Source organism: Dicentrarchus labrax, unplaced genomic scaffold (assembly GCF_905237075.1).
Source record: "Dicentrarchus labrax unplaced genomic scaffold, dlabrax2021, whole genome shotgun sequence".
NCBI classification, from domain to species: domain Eukaryota; kingdom Metazoa; phylum Chordata; class Actinopteri; family Moronidae; genus Dicentrarchus; species Dicentrarchus labrax.
The window spans coordinates 1,337,501-1,347,500 of NW_026136721.1; the positions used below are offsets into that span (position 1 = coordinate 1,337,501).

Consider the following 10,000-nt stretch of genomic DNA (forward strand, 5'->3'; position numbering starts at 1 on the left):
TCAGAGACTCCATGCCCAGGACGGAGCCTCTCTGCTGGGCTGCGGAGAGGACGGACAGCTGCCTCTCCAACTCCGACGACGGAGCCAGAGCGCATAGGGAGGAGCTTAGAGAGAAGGACAGATCTGATTGGTCCATGCTGCCCCGAGTGGGCGTGGAGCAGGAAGTGTCTGAGACAGCAGGAGTGGGCGGAGCTGTGATATCATCAGAGTGCGAGGACAGCGGCGTCCTGGCTCCTCCTCCACCATCGTCCCCGTCCCTCTTCCTGCTCCTCTTCTTCTTTGGTTTGTCGTCAGGGATTATGTCAGAGTAGAGCTGGGCGAGGGAGGCGGGGCCAGAGGAGGAGCAGGGGAAGGAGGGGGGGAAGGGGGTAGAGGGGGAAGAAGAGGAGGAGTCGTGTCCGTATCGATGAGTCTGACCAGGATTGGAGGGGGTCATTCCTGCCGGCCGTACCGGTCCCTGGGCCCCCGAGGGCCCGGTGGGGCCTGAGAACCTGGGTCTGGTTTGGAAGTTTGAAGGACCCAGATCCACGATGCCGTGCTCAGCTGTGGCCCCAGACTGCAGACCTGGAGCCGGATGAGGTCCCGGGTGCAGGGGTCCTCCTGGGAAGCCCTGGTGGAGGCCTGCCTGTTGGGGGAACGCCCCCGTCTGGCCCTGGTGCTGTGGGGGAGGTCTGGAGGCCGGGGGGGACTGGAGGAAGTCCTGAGGCAGTTCAGAACTGAAGAAAGGCATCTGGGAGAGACCGTCCCCTCCTGAGACAGGTGCTGACCCAGCAGGACCCCCAGGTCCTGGTGTCTGCCCGACTCGAGCCCCCGACAGAGCTCCGGCTCCAGGACCCATTGAGGCTCCCAGGAGGCCTTGCTGCTCCAGCTCCAGTCTCTGCTGCAAGGCTCGATGGCGCTCCACCTGGGAGGAGGAGAGAAGAGATTAGAGGTGTGTCTGTGTCTGCGGTCCTCTGGCTGCTGGCAGCGGGACGTTTACCTCCTGCATGAGCTGAACTCTCTGCCTCTCCTGCTGCTCCCTCAGCCTCTCCCTCCTCTCCCTCTCCTGGAAACCCTCGCTGAACGGGTTGTTGTCATCAAAGTTCACCTGCAGGTCATCGAGACAGAAATCTGTCAGCTCCACTTTATCTACAGTAATGACCTCTGTGGCTGTATCCTACTTTGACCTTTCAAAATAAAGGACAAACACATTCCTGAATTCTGGAGGCAGATCTCCTTTTTATCCAGTCTGAAGCCACATTTACCATCCACTGTTTAGATCTTGGTGCTTATAACTCGAGATTTAAACCGGATGAAGGATTTTAGGATTTTAGCAGCTAGCGTTAGCAGCTAACATTAGCAGCAGCCTCTTGTCAACATGATCTTTGTTTTATAAAATATTTCGGAACACACAAGAACGCTGAATGAAAACCAACAGCACCGTACCAGCAGGTGGGCGCTTAAGTCAACGGTACACAACGGTGTTCTAGGAAATACAAACGGTCCTAAACGTCAGCGGGTTCAGGCAGCGACAGGAGAGGAAGAAACGGAGGAAGAGGAGCCAGTTTGTAGCCAGTTAATTAGTCAGTAACTGTTAACGCTATCAATCATCCATCGTATCGATCAGCCAGGATCAGTTGGAAGTTATTGAACAACCAGACTGTGAGATGTTACACTGTGTTACTGCTGGTTAACAGGTTATAATCAATACAGTGATATCAGAAACAGATATTATAATCAATACGGCGATATCAGAAACAGATATTATAATCAATACGGCGATATCAGAAACAGATATTATAATCAATACGGTGATATCAGAAACAGATATTATAATCAATACTTTAGATCATTAATATATAATAATAGCTGATGGTTGGGACCAGTCCTAGTATTAAAGGAGATATAAGATGAAGGCCACTGGTGCAAATGCTCTGATTGGTTCCAGGTGTGTTACCTGACGAGGGGGGGCGGCTCCGTCCCCTGCTGCTCCATTGGGCCCTCCAGCGGGGCCCCTGGGGCCTGTGGTGAAGCCCGCTGTCGGAGCAGTGAGGCTGGGAACCATGGCTGGGGGAGTCTGGGTGTGTGGGCGAGTCTGGGGGGTGTTAGGCAGGGCAGGGGGCATCTGAGGGGGCAGGTGTGGCGGCATTCTCTGTGCAATGACCCCCGGGGCCACGCCCCCTGGGGTCCAACCAGGGGGGACATTTTGAACTCTGGACGGCGTGGCACCAGCCGGGTGGGGCTGCATGGACACCATGGGCTGGGAGAGGAGCGTCTGTGGAATGGGGGGGGCTCCTGCAGGCATCATGGGGGGGGCGGCCGGTTGCTGCAGGGCTCTCTGCTGCTGCTGCTTGGTCCTGTAGTCCTCGATCAGCTCCGCATGATCCTTCTGCTGCTTCCGGATCTGAACATACAAACAAACATCACCTGAGATCTGAACATCCCTCTTAGACACAGTTCCTCCATCAGCGTTAGCTAAACCCCGTACGCTGCCCCACAGACTCCAGGATGTAGAATCAATGTTGTGGTCGTACCTGCTCCAGCTGTTTCTGGACCGTCCCCTGCTGCTCGGTGATGTGGCGGAGCTGGGCGGCGTCCTCCTCTGCGAAGGGTCGGCCAGCCTTCTTGGCCGTCCGCTGTTTGGCCGACAGGGATTTCTTGGACTTGCGGTGAGCGGCGATCTGATCCTCCAGGAGGCGCTGCTGCATCTGTAGGAGCTGCTGCGTCTCCCCCAACCACTCCTCGTACTGACGCCGCTGAGACTCGTCTGCAGGAGACAGACGGGTTTATAGAACAGTGCTTATATATCGTGTCTCAGTACATAGTCAATGTCCGGTTCTACTATGTGTTCCTCCCTGGGTTCTACTATGTGTTCCTCCCTGGGTTCTACTAGTGTTCCTTCCTGGGTTTTATTAGTGTTCCTTCCTGGGTTCTACTAGTGTTCCTTCCTGGATTCTACTAGTGTTCCTTCCTGGGTTCTACTAGTGTTCCTCCCTGGGTTCTACTATGTGTTCCTCCCTGGGTTCTACTAGTGTTCCTCCCTGGGTTCTACTATGTGTTCCTTCCTGGGTTCTACTAGTGTTCCTCCCTGGGTTCTACTATGTGTTCCTCCCTGGGTTCTACTAGTGTTCCTCCCTGGGTTCTACTAGTGTTCCTCCCTGGGTTCTACTATGTGTTCCTTCCTGGGTTCTACTAGTGTTCCTTCCTGGGTTCTACTAGTGTTCCTTCCTGGGTTCTACTATGTGTTCCTCCCTGGGTTCTACTATGTGTTCCTTCCTGGGTTCTACTATGTGTTCCTTCCTGGGTTCTATTAGTGTTCCTTCCTGGGTTCTACTAGTGTTCCTCCCTGGGTTCTACTAGTGTTCCTCCCTGGGTTCTACTATGTGTTCCTCCCTGGGTTCTATTAGTGTTCCTCCATGGGTTCTACTATGTGCTCCTCCCTGGGTTCTACTATGTGTTCCTTCCTGGGTTCTATTAGTGTTCCTTCCTGGGTTCTACTATGTGTTCCTTCCTGGGTTCTACTATGTGTTCCTTCCTGGTTTCTATTATTGTTCCTTCCTGGGTTCTACTAGTGTTCCTTCCTGGGTTCTACTAGTGTTCCTTCCTGGGTTATATTAGTGTTCCTCCCTGGGTTCTACTAGTGTTCCTCCCTGGGTTCTACTAGTGTTCCTCCCTGGGTTCTACTATGTGTTCCTTCCTGGGTTCTATTAGTGTTCCTTCCTGGGTTCTAATAGTGTTCCTTCCTGGGTTCTACTAGTGTTCCTCCCTGGGTTCTACTATGTGTTCCTCCCTGGGTTCTACTAGTGTTCCTCCCTGGGTTCTACTATGTGTTCCTCCCTGGGTTCTACTAGTGTTCCTCCCTGGGTTCTACTATGTGTTCCTTCCTGGGTTCTACTAGTGTTCCTTCCTGGGGTCTACTATGTGTTCCTTCCTGGGTTCTACTATGTGTTCCTTCCTGGGTTCTATTAGTGTTCCTTCCTGGGTTCTACTAGTGTTTCTCCCTGGGTTCTACTATGTGTTCCTTCCTGGGTTCTATTAGTGTTCCTTCCTGGGTTCTACTAGTGTTTCTCCCTGGGTTCTACTATGTGTTCCTTCCTGGGTTCTACTAGTGTTCCTTCCTGGGTTCTACTAGTGTTCCTCCCTGGGTTCTACTAGTGTTCCTTCCTGGGTTCTACTATGTGTTCCTTCCTGGGTTCTACTAGGGTTGCTTCCTGGGTTCTATTAGTGTTCCTCCCTGGGTTCTACTAGTGTTCCTTCCTGGGTTCTATTAGTGTTCCTCCCTGGGTTCTACTATGTGTTCCTTCCTGGGTTCTACTATGTGTTCCTTCCTGGTTTCTATTATTGTTCCTTCCTGGGTTCTACTAGTGTTCCTTCCTGGGTTCTACTAGTGTTCCTTCCTGGGTTATATTAGTGTTCCTCCCTGGGTTCTACTAGTGTTCCTCCCTGGGTTCTACTAGTGTTCCTCCCTGGGTTCTACTAGTGTTCCTTCCTGGGTTCTATTAGTGTTCCTTCCTGGGTTCTAATAGTGTTCCTTCCTGGGTTCTACTAGTGTTCCTCCCTGGGTTCTACTATGTGTTCCTCCCTGGGTTCTACTAGTGTTCCTCCCTGGGTTCTACTATGTGTTCCTCCCTGGGTTCTACTAGTGTTCCTCCCTGGGTTCTACTATGTGTTCCTTCCTGGGTTCTACTAGTGTTCCTTCCTGGGTTCTACTATGTGTTCCTTCCTGGGTTCTACTATGTGTTCCTTCCTGGGTTCTATTAGTGTTCCTTCCTGGGTTCTACTAGTGTTTCTCCCTGGGTTCTACTATGTGTTCCTTCCTGGGTTCTATTAGTGTTCCTTCCTGGGTTCTACTAGTGTTTCTCCCTGGGTTCTACTATGTGTTCCTTCCTGGGTTCTACTAGTGTTCCTTCCTGGGTTCTACTAGTGTTCCTCCCTGGGTTCTACTAGTGTTCCTTCCTGGGTTCTACTATGTGTTCCTTCCTGGGTTCTACTAGGGTTGCTTCCTGGGTTCTATTAGTGTTCCTCCCTGGGTTCTACTAGTGTTCCTTCCTGGGTTCTATTAGTGTTCCTCCCTGGGTTCTACTAGTCTTCCTTCCTGGGTTCTACTATGTGTTCCTTCCTGGGTTCTACTACAACAATACGCAAACACTTGTTATCAGGTCTCACAGGGACTGCTTGAGTCTCCACAGCTCTCATACTCACTGACGAAGCCCGGGCCGAAGCTGGGGGGGTTGGGTCGCACCAGCTGGGGGTTCAACTTCCCGTCCTGACAGGAAGAGAAAACACTTCCTGTCTGAATCCAAACTCCATGAGTCCATCACATCGATTATCATAAGAATTATTATTGATCAGTGATCTACACACCTGTCCCACCAGCTGTGGAGGCTGAGGAGGCCCCTCTGGACCCGGGGCCACCTGGGCCACCTGGGCCACCGGGGCCACCGGGGCCACCGGGGCCACCTGGGCCACCTGGGCCACCTGAGTTACTGGAGCCTGCTGGAACCTGGCACACACACACACAGACACACACACACACACACTGTGTGTTTAATCTGTTTCTGTGGCAGAATATTTGATAATGATCTGTAATCTGCACCAGGTCCACGTATGTATGCAAACGCAGAGGTCAGAGGTCACCGTACCTGTTGATGACCATGGGGTTGAGTCCCAGGTTGCCCTGGGTCATGACCTTGTTGATGCCCTTCAGAGCCACCATCTTGGCCTTCATGATGGGGTCAGAGATGGTGTCAAAGTCTGCTGAAAACACACAGACACACACAGACACACACACACACAGACACACACACACACACACACACACACACACACACACACACACACACACACACACACACACACACACACACACAGACACACACACCTGCTGATCACATCCAGAACAACAACAACCCTAACAGTAAGTTGGCCATTTTGTATTGTGAGGTCCTTTAACGAGCTAAAGACCTTCAGGATCAGGAGCTGTTCAGGTCTTACCGATGTTGGGTACCACAGACTCTGGGGTGGACCTCTGTCGGATCAGGGCCTGCATCTGTTTCTGCTGCTGCTGCTCCTGCCGCTCCTGGTCTAGAAGGTCCTGCAGGAGAAGTGGCTGCTCCTCCAAGAGCAGGGGCCTGTGCTTGCTCTGGTCCTGGTCCTGGTCCTGGTCCTGGGGGAAGACAGCCTGGCTCTGGGGGGAGGTCCCTGGGTGTAGAGACTGGGTCTGGGGGCTGAGGAGGAGGCGCGGCTGGGGGGGTTGGAGGGACAGTGGAGGGTGCAGGAGACCCTGAGGATGGGAGGAGAACAGAGCCGAAGGAGACGAGGAGGGTCCAAATGGTCTCTGCAGCTGCTGGAAGACTGATGGTTGACCTAGAGGAGGAGGAGGAGGGAGGAGGAGGAGACAGGGGAGAGGAGGAGGGATGAGGAGACGGGAGAGGAGGAGACAGGGGAGAGGAGAAGGAGGAGGAGACAGGAGAGAGGAGGAGGAGGAGAGAGGAGACAAGGGAGAGGGGGAGGAGAGAGGAGGAGACAGGGGAAAAGAGGAGGAGAGAGAGTGGTTAAACTCTAGCTGCTCTTAAGTTCAATAAAAACAGATCAATAATCTATCAATAATCAAACAGAAATCCTAATCAATATCAGTATCTGTTTACCTCCAGTCATGGGGGGGTGAACCCTGGGAGCCATGCCTGATGATGGAGCCTGTTCTTGGGCCTGGAGAGCTGGCAGTGCCCCTGGATCAGAAGCAGAGTCCTCCACCTGGGAGGGAGGAGGGAAACGGAGGGAGGGAGGGAGGGAGCTGTTGATTATATTTCTTGCTCTATCACATTATTGATTATCTGTTTAATGTATATTGATTAATATTGATTAATAATGATTGATTAATAAGCACCTTGCTGAGGGCAGTGGAGGAGCCAGGCTGGTTGGAGCCGGCTGTCTCGGCTCCTGGAGGTCTGGGGGTTCTGTTGGCGGTGCTGACCCCGGCTTGGGGGTTGGGGTTCTGGGTCTCTGGGTCTCTGGCTTCGGCCTTGGCATCGTCCTGTACTTCCTGTTTGACCTGGCCTATCAGGTAGCTGTCTGTCTTCCTGGTCCCTCCAGCTCCGTCCCTCCTCTCTCCCGCCTCCTCCATGGGCTCTCCCAGGTCCAGCTCCTCGTTGAACATGTCCTTCTTGTCCTCCAGGTTGAGTTCGGGGTCAGCGTAGGCGATCAGGTCGAACTTCCCCGACAGCAGGAAGTCATCCAGGTGGAGATCGTTCGGGCCCAGATCCAGATCCTCTTTACCTGAAACAGCAGAGACCGTGAGACTGACACCAAAACTCATCCAGTGCCGAGAAACAACATTGACCCGCGTGTTCATACCGTCCTCTGGGTCGAGGTTCAGGTTCAGGTCCACCAGATCTTTCACCTCCACGTCCTCCAGATCCTTCACGGCCGAGTCCTCCCCCTCCAAGTGCTCCTCTATTCCATCGGCCCCCGGGAGGGTGGACTCGCCGCTCTGCGTCAGAGCCGCCGTGTGGCCGAGGTGCTGCTGGTTCAGCTGCTCCATCACCATCTGCTCCCCCATCCGGCCCCCCGGGCCGGGCTCTGGGTCCGGGGTGGCGGGCAGAGAAAAGGGCAGCCTCAGCCGATTTTCAGGAGCTCGGTGTCGCAGCTCGATGTAAGGCTGTCCCATGATGCTGTGCTGTTGGAGGGGGAGGGAGCGCGGGAGGAAGGGCTGGGGGACACCTGGGGAGGGAGAGAATTTATTATTATTTATTATTATTATTATTATTATTATTATTATTATTATTATTATTATTATTTTATAATTCATTATTATTAATCCACCAAAACAGAGCCGGTAATTATTAGAAACACCAACAGAGACAGGTTCTGTTAATGGAGGCTGGTGCTCTACTGAATGGAAATATATACAGTTTATTACCTTTAATAACCTTTAATTGAGTTTAGTATCCTTTAATATAACCTTTAATTACCTTTAATATCTTTTAATAACCTTTAATATAACCTTTAATTATCTTTAATATAACCTTTGATATCCTTTAATAACCTTTAATTGCCTGTAATAGCCTATAATTACCTTTAATAACCATTAATATCCTTTAATTTCCTTTAATAACCTTTAATTATCTTTAATAACCATTAATATCCTTTAATAACCTTTAATTGCCTTTAATTACCTTTAATAACCTCTAATATCCTTTAATTGCCTTTAATTACCTTTAATTGCCTTTAATAACCTTTAATAACCATTAATAATCTTTAATAACCTGTAACATCCTTTAATAACCATTAATAATCTTTAATAGCCTTTAATTACCTTTAATAACCTTTAATATCCTTTAATAACCTTTAATAACCTTTAATTACCTTTAATTACCTTTAATAACCTTTAATTACCTTTAATAACCTTTAATAAATTATATTAAGTATTAATAACCTTTAATAAATCATATTAAGTATTAAGTACTGTCACAGTTTCTATTGGGAGGTGATTGGTAAATAGATATCTGCTGGACTGGAATATGACCAATATATAAACACTGACCCGGCATCATGTGAGCACCAGGAGCAGTGAGGGGTCGGATGCTGGTGAACTCTCCAGGCATCGGCCTCCTCATCTGGACTGGGCCTCCCTCCACCACGCTGAGCCCAGAACCAGGCACTGAACCCTGGGGAGGACGCAAGAACGAGTCCTGGAGACCCGCTGGAGCTCCTGAAGGAACACTGAACCTGGAGAGGAGAAGGGAGATGGAAGATAGAAGGAGAGGAGCAGGAGCAGGGGGGAGGAGAGATGAGTAAAACAACCCAGGTGATCAGATCAGGTCAGTAACAGGTGTGCTGCTCCCCTCACCTGAGGACGGGTCCTCGGACCCCCACCTCTCTGTCGAGGCTCTGCCTAGGGAGGGGAGCCTCATTGGGGGTGAAGCCCCTCTGCTGCTCCCCTGGGAAACCTCCCGGGAACCTCGGGGCTGGAGCCCCACCGGGCCTCACCGTGCCGGGGTAAGGGGGTGGGGGACGTCCAAAAGGGTCTGTGGGAGGAAGGGTGGAGGAGTCCTCCTGGGTCCAGTGGCGTGGTGTGGTAGAACCTGGTCCAGGTGGACCAGAAGGAGGTGATTCCTGGAGACCTTTCTCCTGTCGTAATGCACTCTTCTGCTGCTGCTGCCTCAGGAGGAGCTGACGGAGCCGCTGACGCTGCAACACATAGGTGGAGTCAGGAGGGAGGAGGAGGGTGGAGGAGGAGAGAGGAGGAGAGAGGAGGAGGGAGGAAACAGGAGGAGTCAGGAGGGAGGAGGAGGAGTCAGGAGGGAGGAGGAGGAGTAGAGAGGAGGAGGGAGGAGGAGCTGGGTGGAGGCAGGAGGAGTAGACAGGAGGAGAGAGGAGGAAACAGGAGGAGTCAGGAGGAGGGAGAAGAGGAGAGAGGAGAGAGGAGACAGGTGAGACAACCGTCTTACCTGTCTTAGCTTCTCCTCTGAGTCACCGAACTGAGGCAGCATGCTCATTGGTCCGTCTAAAGAAGCCACTCCCAACGCTGCCATTTCATTGGCTGTTGTCTTGTCCGTCTGTGAGAGGCCTGGCGTCATGTGACCCTGCTCAAAGTGGTCGTGACCCGGAGTCTGACCCGCCAGACCAGAGAAGCCGCTCTCCTCCAACATCCCAGGGTGCTTTGGGGTCTGGCTGCCGGGGGTTCTGGGAAATGAGTCCTGCTGTAGTTGTTGTCTTCCTGGAGACTGCTGCAACTGAAGAGAGACATTAGAGAGAGCGCCGCCAGCAGTGAGGACGGGTAAAGGCGGCAGAGGGGAGGAGGAGTATCGTACCTGGTGGTGAGTCGGGGTGAAGGTCTCTCCACACAGTCCCGGAGCCATTGGGGAGGAACCGGACCCTGCAGGCTGAGGAGTGAAGCTCTCCACTGGTGCTTGGCTAAAGGGCTCGGGGGCCTTCTGGGGCCGCGGCGTGGAGGGCTGCTGGGCGTAGGGATCCGGCGAGGGCCGTGGCGTACCGACGGGCTGGGTGTAGGGGTCACCGC

The 10,000-nt window shown here is 52.3% G+C and overlaps 1 protein-coding gene across 1 annotated transcript in view; it reads right to left on the reverse strand.

The window, feature by feature from the left end:
• LOC127354874 (histone-lysine N-methyltransferase 2C-like) overlaps positions 1-10,000 on the reverse strand; it is a 72,505-nt gene that overhangs the window by 19,531 nt on the left and 42,974 nt on the right. Inside the window, 15 exon segments of the mRNA XM_051385158.1 lie at positions 1-904; positions 980-1,087; positions 1,937-2,383; positions 2,514-2,746; positions 5,182-5,245; positions 5,344-5,482; positions 5,622-5,736; positions 5,974-6,345; positions 6,627-6,732; positions 6,866-7,254; positions 7,333-7,698; positions 8,522-8,706; positions 8,828-9,168; positions 9,429-9,713; positions 9,792-10,000. The exon segment at positions 1-904 is cut by the window's left edge and continues 35 nt beyond it; the exon segment at positions 9,792-10,000 is cut by the window's right edge and continues 675 nt beyond it. Of these exon segments, the coding sequence (XP_051241118.1) occupies positions 1-904; positions 980-1,087; positions 1,937-2,383; positions 2,514-2,746; positions 5,182-5,245; positions 5,344-5,482; positions 5,622-5,736; positions 5,974-6,345; positions 6,627-6,732; positions 6,866-7,254; positions 7,333-7,698; positions 8,522-8,706; positions 8,828-9,168; positions 9,429-9,713; positions 9,792-10,000 (4,263 nt within the window).